The 9,813-nt window shown below is 35.2% G+C and overlaps 2 protein-coding genes across 2 annotated transcripts in view; one reads left to right on the top strand and one right to left on the bottom strand.

Moving 5' to 3' along the window:
- LOC111373313 (serine carboxypeptidase-like 45) overlaps nt 1-2,565 on the top strand; it is a 3,080-nt gene extending 515 nt beyond the window's left edge. The window contains exons 2-10 of the mRNA XM_022995824.1: nt 59-160; nt 246-341; nt 667-759; nt 855-934; nt 1,185-1,466; nt 1,568-1,692; nt 1,842-1,934; nt 2,013-2,130; nt 2,218-2,565. Coding sequence (XP_022851592.1) covers nt 59-160; nt 246-341; nt 667-759; nt 855-934; nt 1,185-1,466; nt 1,568-1,692; nt 1,842-1,934; nt 2,013-2,130; nt 2,218-2,367 — 1,139 coding nt within the window. The 3' untranslated portion in view covers nt 2,368-2,565. The remainder of the gene's footprint in view (nt 1-58; nt 161-245; nt 342-666; nt 760-854; nt 935-1,184; nt 1,467-1,567; nt 1,693-1,841; nt 1,935-2,012; nt 2,131-2,217) is intronic.
- A 232-nt stretch (nt 2,566-2,797) lies between these two features.
- On the bottom strand, nt 2,798-5,322 carry LOC111373314 (54S ribosomal protein L37, mitochondrial-like). The gene is made up of 2 exons (XM_022995825.1): nt 5,183-5,322; nt 2,798-3,412 (listed from the first exon to the last, which is right to left on the bottom strand). Exon 2 carries the CDS (start codon nt 3,400-3,402, stop codon nt 3,004-3,006), a length of 399 nt encoding a protein of 132 aa, XP_022851593.1. The 5' UTR covers nt 3,403-3,412; nt 5,183-5,322; the 3' UTR covers nt 2,798-3,003.
- Between the last annotated feature and the right edge of the window lie 4,491 nt (nt 5,323-9,813).

Raw genomic sequence — 9,813 nt, 5'->3', positions numbered from 1 at the left:
CTTCCTTCCCTTTTTTTTTTTTTTTTTTTTTTTTTTTTTTGAGGATTCTTGATTGTAGGGCCTGGTTGTTCATCATTGGGGGTTGGTGCATTTTCTGAAAATGGGCCATTTAGGCCAAGTGGGAATGTGCTAGTCGGGAATGAACATAGCTGGAACAAAGGTATTCTACTGGTTTATTTTGTGAATATTCATGTTTTCAATATCACTTAGAAAAGGTGTTTAATATTCTGATTCCCAATATGCAGAAGCAAATATTCTGTATTTGGAGTCTCCAATTGGAGTGGGATTCTCTTATTCTGCTGATTCTTCCAATTATGAAGGTGTAAATGACAAAATCACAGGCATGTTTCTCCACTCTTGAATCTTGACAAAGAAATTTTTTATTTTTCTGATTTTTATTTTTTTCGAAAACCATGGTAAGTAATACTTCTCCTGCTTTCCATTTTCAAAAGGAAAAAGGATAAAAGCATTATACTCATTCTGAATCAGTTATATTTCCTTTTCCCCACACATTTAAAAGAAAAAAGATTGAAATCATAATGGAGTAGTAACTTGTAAGCTTCAGCTTTTTGGGCCATGTGCTCTATTTTACTGTTTTTGTTTTCCATTTGGACATGGGGACAAAAAGATCTGACTTTATTTTTTTGTGTTTTTTTCATATCACAGCCAGGGACAACTTGGTGTTCTTGCAAAATTGGTTCCTCAAATTCCCACAGTACAGAAATAGAAGCTTGTATATCACTGGTGAAAGCTACGCTGGTAGGTTTTTTGGTGTCTGAAATTTTCAATACTCTTTAATTTAATGAAATTTATGAAGAGATTAAATCTTAAAAATGCTTATAATTTATCATTAGGTCACTATATTCCCCAACTAGCAGAGATTATGCTACTTTTCAACAAGAAAGAGAATCTGTTCAACTTGAAAGGAATTGCTGTAAGTTACCTAATCTTTAAAAACACGTTCTTTGCATTCAAAGAAGTACTTAAAAAAAAAGTTAGTTCGGGATCATTTTCAACACAAGCTGACGGTAGAGGGAAGAAAACACGATCAGCTGTACTTTGTGTTCTTGATTGTGCTTAAAAGTAAATAACAAAAGCAAGATTTGACTTATTTTTAAGCACAACCAAACATGCTATATCTTCTGCTGTATAGTTTAAACTCTTAGATTCTGTTGTGATTGCAGCTAGGTAATCCGGTATTAGAATTTGCTACTGATTTCAACTCAAGAGCTGAGTATTTCTGGTCTCATGGATTGATATCAGACACAACATACAAATTATTCACATCCGCTTGCAATTATTCGCGATATGTTAGTGAATATTATAGAGGCGCCATATCATCAGTATGCTTAAGAGTAATAAACCTTGTTACGACAGAAACCAGTAAATTTGTTGACAAGTACGATGTTACTCTCGATGTCTGTATGTCATCCGTGCTGTCACAATCCAAGATTCTTAGTCCAGAGGTATAATCCTGTCATTTTCTCTTCAACTAGATTAATATTCATTTTATTTGCTAATTTCCTTGGTTTTTAACACAATTAACTTTTTTTCTTTTGAGCTGCAGCAAGTCGCAGAGACTATAGATGTGTGTGTGGAGGATGAAACTGTAAATTACTTGAACAGACGAGATGTTCAACAGGCTCTCCACGCACGTCTTGTAGGAGTCAAAAGATGGGTTGTTTGCAGCAAGTAATTCTCCATCACAGGATTAAATTTTACAGACCATATTTGAATCTGATTGCATGAAATTTGGAAATTGAACTTATAATCAGCAAAATCCTTCTATTTCACTCCAAAGTTTAATGCTAAGCTATCCTTTTCCTGATGATTTAATTCAGTGTATTGGATTATGAGCTGCTTGATATAGAAATTCCTTCAATCCCTATTGTGGGCAGAATCATCAATGCAGGAATTCCAGTTTTGATCTACAGGTATAGCCGAGAACTTAATGTCTTCCACCAGGACTTCAAGTTTTTTATTAACAACAATCTGCTGCACTCTAATTACAGTGGCGATCAAGATTCCGTCATACCCTTAACTGGAAGTCGAACACTGGTTCATAGACTTGCAGAAGAATTAGGACTGAGAACAAGTACGCCATACAGAGTGTGGTTTGCTGGGATGCAGGTAACCTAAACAACTGTGTTCAATGATCATAAAAGGAATTTCATGCTAAATATATAATAATTTCTATTTATTTCTGTTTTCTTTCAGGTTGGTGGGTGGACTCAAGTCTACGGTAATATCCTTTCCTTTGCCACGATCAGAGGGGCGTCCCATGAAGCTCCTTTCTCTCAGCCAGGGAGATCCCTCGTGTTGTTCAAAGCCTTTTTGGAAGGCAGGCCTCTACCAGAAGCATTCTGATATAATGATCAGTTCAGTGTAATGAATTCTCTAGTACATGCCACTGTTAATCTCTCCAGGATAAATATTACATTTGTTCATTGTTTTGATTGAATCTCCAAGGGAAGTCGAGTAAAAAAAATTTGTAAAAAATTTGTGAAAAATGAAGAATGTGATGCCTAATGCACAATCCTTTTTACTATAGACTATATTTTAGCATATACAGATGTACTGATCAAGAACTAAAGAAAACAAGAGAGAAGCTCCGGTCTCTTCTGAATTACAAAGGATTACAGCTACTTTTCTCAGATTCTTACACCAGACAAATATTTACAAGAAAATACAAGAATGATTTGGCTTAGATGTTCAATGTGCGACTAACAAGCGCGTCGCTACAATGTACATAAACGTATATGCTATATTGCTATTTCTCTGTGACAGAACACAAATATATTAAAACACCAACACAATTCATAAAATTTAAAAGTTAAAACTAATTTGTAGTGATTAAATCATTGGATGTTATAAATTCAAGAAAATAAACAAACTTGACAAGTTTAGCTTGATCACCTCCAGAAAACAAGTCAATTATTGAAGCACTACGCATGACAGAAACATCAATTTTCGAAACAAATACTACTACTTGTGAATTCTTTCTTAGTTCTTTGCCTTGAGAGAATTATTTTCCTTGATCCTAGCTCGATTGTCCAGCTTGACAAATCGTTTGAGATCCTCATATGGAAGAGTTTCCACGTCTTTTCTTCTTAGCTCGCTAAGAGCTAGGCGTTTATCGAGTAAGTGCCATAGCCAATCAGGATATTCAGAATCAGGCAAGACTTTAGGGTCAGTCCCGTCCTTTAGGATATTGGCACCAACAACTGTAGTGGATTTAACTTCTTTGCTCAGTATGGATGCCTTTGGACCATCTGCAGCAGCACCACCTTTAGATCCTTTCTTTGCTTTAGCACCAGAAGCAAAAGTTCTGTGGCTCACTAGGCGAATTACCTCCTTTGGGATGGTAATGCTTCTCAAGGATTTGATGTGATTAACTGGCATTGCTTTGTAACTGCAGCAAGAATGAGGGTCATCATAAAGATCAAGCAAACTGGACTCCATGTTTCTACCATACCCATGTTAACTCCATTGGCAGATGTTTTTCTATTTCCTGTCTAGGCATATTATTCAAGCATGTTTTCCACAATCTAAGCAAATACGCAATTAATAACCAAGTTCGCTTTTGAAAAAATCATCAGCCAAATCTACCATATTGGATCTAAAGGAACCCATCACATCTAACCTTCCACCCAAAACATTTTTACGAATTATGTCCCTAAATTAAGCCTGAAGGACCTTGATGCTCAATGCACCTAACACAAATATAATGTTAATTGTTTCCATGTTCTCTTTTGGGTAAGGAAACTCTCTTACTCTTATTCTCATGAGGGTTTCTTTTTTATTGTCACAAGTCTACAACTGTTTTCCAGCCATATAACAAGTGCTTAAGGAAGATATTCCTAGTAAATGCTTCTAACTTCATCTCTATAAAACAATTTCAAAAACATAATACAGCTAAAAAGAGTTCAGTCCTGTCTATGCATAGGTACCAGGGAAAAGTACACTCCAACTCCACAACAGAAAGTTCTAGTAAACCAAAACCTTGTTCCACGCTCTTAACCTTGAATGCTATGCCAAAGATTCAGAGATGGCAGTTGTCTCAGAATTCGAACAACCTCCTTATAAATTTCGTGTAAATCATATATTTGAAACATATTTGCATTCCTGGATCCATTAAGATCCGTAGACACACAGACACAGGATAAATTGCTTAATTGTTCAATGATGCTTCATTTTCCAGAACTTAACTTTAATAATATGTTAGAATACTCCTAAGCCATGTTTATGAAAAAATTACAAGTACAACAACCCAAGGCTACATCATCAGCTAGCCCTAAGTGTAGTGCAATGCGTCACTCATGCCCGTGCACTTCAATATGTAGTAAAGTTCTATACACTTGTGAAACTCTACTAACGAAATCACGTTGAGTCACTTCTACCAAAATATGGTCATACTTTCCCAAGCAGTAAAACTCTACACACTAGTGAGGACAGTGGTGATCCAAGAGATCTTATAGACTAAGATGCTACAGACTTCCACAACATCCATGTTGAAGTGAATTATTCATATCAATGAAGAAAAGAATCTCAAGAAATAAGCTTGGTTCATCTTTTAATCTAACTATGTAAGAGAAGAAAGGAACTTTCATGACTGTAATGTGGAATTCTCAAAAGAAGATGTACCTCGATGGATTCAAACAAAGATGTTTACCTTCAAATGCAAAAGAGATTAGCTTAAAAAAATAAAACTAAAAATCGTATGATTAATGATAATAAATGGACGTTGTTACACTAACCATATAAGATAATAAGAGTACTGATCGTTAATAAGATTTCACTAGTTTGACATCTCAAACTAATTAATCTTACAAATTTTTAGTTTATTATTCTCTCAACATCAAGGACATATACCATAGCTTCGCGAAAACTCATGTAAATGCAAGGGCGGAGCCTCCCAGGGATTTTGGTCCTAGGTATTTCACCTAATACACTTGAGGAGCGGGCAATATTTAAGGCAAGGAGAAAACCATAAACAACCACAGAAAAAATTCAGAAGAAATTTTGTCCAAAAAACCAGTTGATTACAATCAAGAAACAATAATTTCGAAAATTAAATAAATTATAAGGAGTTCAGTTGAAATCAAATCATTCATAACAATCAGATTCGAGTGCGATTTCAGCATATAAAGCCCATTTTTACCCTAATAAAGTCAGATACTACCTTCCAATATCGTTGATGAAGAAGTTAAGTTGAAATCACTGCAACACAAGATAAATTGGTGCCAAGGGTAGGAATATGTCTCCCCTCTGCCCTAATTTTTAGGAGGAAATGGCCGGTTGTCCTATGGCATTTGACTGTTTTTATAAGAAAAAATAAAAAATTGAATTTAAATATCAAAACCCAAAAATACCCTCATTCTCTTTCACTTTCTTTCCAAAAGACTCTTGTACCGACACGTGAACCAAGAAAATTCACCACAATCGGGATTCAGTCAGCCGATGATTGGTAACAATAAGCGACGTTGACAACCCAGTTGGCTGACGAACTTCTTCGTCTACAAGGTTAGATGTTTTAGAAAATGGTTTGGAGTGTTTTTCATATAATGGTTTAGGGTAATAAATTTTTAAGTTTTCAATTTATTGTTGATTATTTATGGTAGATGGTTGAATTTAGGGTTAGATTTGTAGTTTTTGGGGTGGGAGGAGAGCTTTTTCTCATCGAAAATGACGATTTTCGATGAGAAAAATGACGGCTATTAAACAGCCAACCAACTATTTAACAGTCGATAAACCCAACTATTAATAGTTAAAGGGTCGACTGTTAATAGTCTGGGCCGAGGGCCTACTTATTTTACCCACTTTTTTTATATTTGATTAATAATTTAATATTTTTAATTTTAAATAATATGTTTATTCTTTATTAAAATTTTCACTTTCGTTTTATTTAATTTATTTTATGTTTTTATAATAATTTTTTTCATTATTCTTTATATATATATATATTAAATTAAGAAATATTAACTAAAATTTTAAAATTAAAAGAATATTTTTAAATTAACAAATTAAATAATTTTATAACCGAAATCATTTGTTTCGTTTTATTTTTGTATGTTGTTTCAATTTTAATTCCTAAATAATATTTATATTCTTTATTTAATTTAAATAATTTTTTAATTTGAATTTGAATTTGAATTTGAATTTTTATTTTTATTATTAATTTTTTATAACAGGGGAAAATTCTTTTTTTATTAATTGTTTAACCTAATTTTTTTCTTTTATTTTTTTATGTTGTTTCAAAGTTAATTAAATAATATTTTTGTTTTTATTTAATTTTTATTTTTATTTTAATTGTTATTATTAATTTTTGGTAATAGGGTAAAAAAATATTCCATTTTTATTAATTTAAATCTAAATAGTTTTTAATTTTTAATTTTTTTAACGATTGTTAGTGTGGGCGAATTGTTAATTTTCATTTTTTTATTAATTTTTAACCTAAATAAAATTTATATTCTTTATTTAATTTAAATATTTTTTTTAATTTTAGTGTTAATTTTAATTTTTATCCTCATTATTAATTTTTTATTTTTAAATTTTTTCCTAATTTCGTTTTTTTTGTCGTTTTAATAAATCATTTATTTTTTTATTAGTGTCGGTATAAAATAAATCTTGTCTTGTGTGTATTAGTTATAATTCTGTTCGCTTAATTTATTGTTATTATATTTTATTCCATTATTCCTTGTACAATGTTTTAACATTTGAATTTTTTAAGGATGAATTACTATTTGGACGCAGCGTTGAGACAAATGCTAGGGAAAGCTACTTGGAATAGTAGGTTTGGCAGTTTCACTACTATGTTGGAACTATTGGATGAGGAGCATGCTGATATGCTGCGCTTATCATTTTCTTTAGCCCTTGTATCAATTGAGAGATGTGCAATACTCGGGTCAGATGATCAATGCGCTACTATGTCAATTGTTGAGTCCAATCGACAACAACGCCCTCCACTTCGACCTTGGGGGCAAAGTCGCCAGGATCTCCATATTCGAATTTGCTCTGATCATTGGATTGAAAATTACGGATGATGAAGCAGCTTGGAGAAGCAACGGACTGTACGGCATGTACTATTAGAGACAGGGGACATTGTTTTTGCCGCAGCTGATCGGCGCAAGTAGGGGGTATGATCAAATGTTAGACAGACTGAAACTAGGTCTGGTCTACATCCTCGAGAGCGTCTTACGGTGTAAGACTGCGATCGGCCTCTTCCATCTAGAAATCATTGAAGATATCAGTGGTTAGGAAGAGAAAATGGATTATGGGAGTGTGTGACTTGAACTATTAATTTTCAACAACTATTCGTAGGGCTGGCGATGTTTCGAGGACATTATACACGTCTTCATCATATCGCACTTGAAGCAGAAGGGGAACATGCATAAGTACGATACCTATGGATTGCCCCTAGCGATATAGGTAAAATATTTTAACACAATCAACATTTAAATATTTTTTCTACTAAATTTATATATAATAATTGTATGTATTGCAGATCTAGGCGTACGAGATTGTCTTCTATTGGGTACCCGCTGCGTTAGGCGAGAGGAGACGCAATCCTCGGATGCATCATTGGCAAGCATCTCGAGCGGATGGATGTCTCTCAGGAAAACAGTTATCGGCTCTCCTTGACGACCTTTAGGTGAGTATTATGCATTTATGATTTGTATTGTGCGTAGTTTAAATTCTCATTACGTTCCACACACTCAAGACAACCAGATATTCGATTCGATTCTCGATCAAGATTGGGGTATGTGAATTGAATCTAATTACTTTATTACCATTTTCTATGAGTTGGCGATTATTAATTAAATTAATAATGTTTATATTGTTATTTGTGTAAGATCGCGGTTCAGTCCTTCGACGATCCCCTTCGCTGAGGGCATCACCTCAATCGAGGAGATCTATTTCTCCCTCGTCCAGAGACCTTCCTGATAGATATCCTGCACAGAGTCAGGACCATTATTTTCGAAGATCTGTATACTCGCTAGACTAGATTTATAGCGGAGGAGATCGGTACGCTGCGACGGGAGTTGACAGAAAGGGTCGATGATCTGGGGCGACAGTTGGTAGGAAGGGTCGACGACTTATCCGACGAGGTTAGAGTGCTCCGCGGCCACTATGTGAACCTTCAAGGCGAGATTAAAGTACTTCGAGGTGAAGTAGCGGGCAGACGATAGGGCGCCAGATAGGGTGATCGAAAGGGTGATGGAGAGGGGATCACCCACATTTGTGGTCAAATGATGAATTATAATCATTTTTAGTATCTATGGAGATGGAAAGATGGCCCCGTCGGGACGAGAGAGGTGGTGAAGGAGGGGACGATGAAAGGGGTGGCACCGTCTGGGATGGGAGAGGTGGTGAGCCTTGAGGCAAAAGAGCATTACTGTTGACGTGTCGGAACTAGTGATCAACAAGAGGCTAAGATTGCCATCACAATACGTCATCTCTACCTTCATGTCTGAGGCGAAGAGGAGGAGGTTCATTGACGGAATGTACCCCAATCTGTTTCCAGAGGTGGAACATGCCAAATGAAAAGCCTTCAAGATGGAGTGGTGAAAAATTTTGTCCGGATAAATATTGTATGATTTTAGTAGAGTGTGTTATGCTAACTCGTATATAGTTCGTTTTAAATTTTCTACGCTTTTCAGAGTTGGTTGCACGATAGCTCGAATGACGATATCAGACGCTTACAAGTAGTTCCATGATATCACCACTCAAGGGGCTTGGCTCGCCGATGATGTAAGTGAAATTGTGCTATTGTTAATATTTTTATACATAATGTTCGGTTTATTAAATGAAATAACTCCCTCTTTTTTTGTTTTCCTTAATGTAGCCCATCGACGTGGCCATGGACTTGTTGCATGATCGAGTTGAGAGATATCTAAGATCATTTTACATTCCTAGCCGAATAATATTGAACATCGAGTTCTTCGGTGCCATTACCATTAAGTATCGGTTGCTCCAGCTTATGGGTAGCGAGTACACGCTGCCCGAGTATATGCTCAAGTAGATCATAGGACTATCACCAAGTATCGAGGAAAAGCCATGGGAGGATTGTACGTTTATGTACATTCAGTGATCGTGAATCATTACTACATTGCTATGAAAATCGTATTTGCCGACTCGACGATGTATGTGTACAACCCTGATCATTCATGTCTGACGTTTGAGCTGAACTTGGAGCTGATGGCTGTGATCTTTCATCTGATGGTTAGACAAACTGGCTTGACTGTGTAGGATAGATTAGTTATCGTACGAGACACGACGACAACGAAACAATCCATATCGTAAGTGTTTGTAAATGTCCATTTCATATGTGGCTGAAGTGTTCCTGATTTGTGACCTTTAAACCAGATATAATGTTTTGTGATTAGTAACATGTGACTATGATAGCAAAGGAACTACATTTAAGAACTAAATATTTTCACACTTACATCGGAATGGGAGAAGACATCTTCATCCAATTTAATTGCAGACGGTTGTCTATGCGACGTCTAATTCACAATGTGGGGATGCCTATTCCCTACTCTATTGGTCACAGGTCCAGTGAAGCTTGGAATTAATTCATAAATCCAGACTTGAAATGCAATAAAAATTGCTTTCAATCTGTAATGGAGATTTCTATGCACAAACCTCATTGAGAGATTTTATAGACATATCAAATAACTCTTTATCCAAGGGAAACCATTCCATAGCTACAAAATCTTCTACTAAGGCAAACAAATAGTTTTCAACCACCTTCTTGTAGGATGTGGAGAACAAAAAGGACGTAACTAAATATAGAATCTCAATACTCATGAC

This window comes from Olea europaea, unplaced genomic scaffold (genome assembly GCF_002742605.1).
Source record: "Olea europaea var. sylvestris unplaced genomic scaffold, O_europaea_v1 scaffold1110, whole genome shotgun sequence".
NCBI lineage: Eukaryota > Viridiplantae > Streptophyta > Magnoliopsida > Lamiales > Oleaceae > Olea > Olea europaea.
Note: the sequence above shows the minus strand (reverse complement) of the source record. Positions and strands in the feature narration are given on the sequence as shown.

Excerpts from the sequence above, each read along its gene's own strand:
- LOC111373314 (XM_022995825.1), bottom strand. The coding sequence starts at position 3,402 with ATGCCAGTTAATCACATCAAATCCTTGAGAAGCATTACCATCCCAAAG.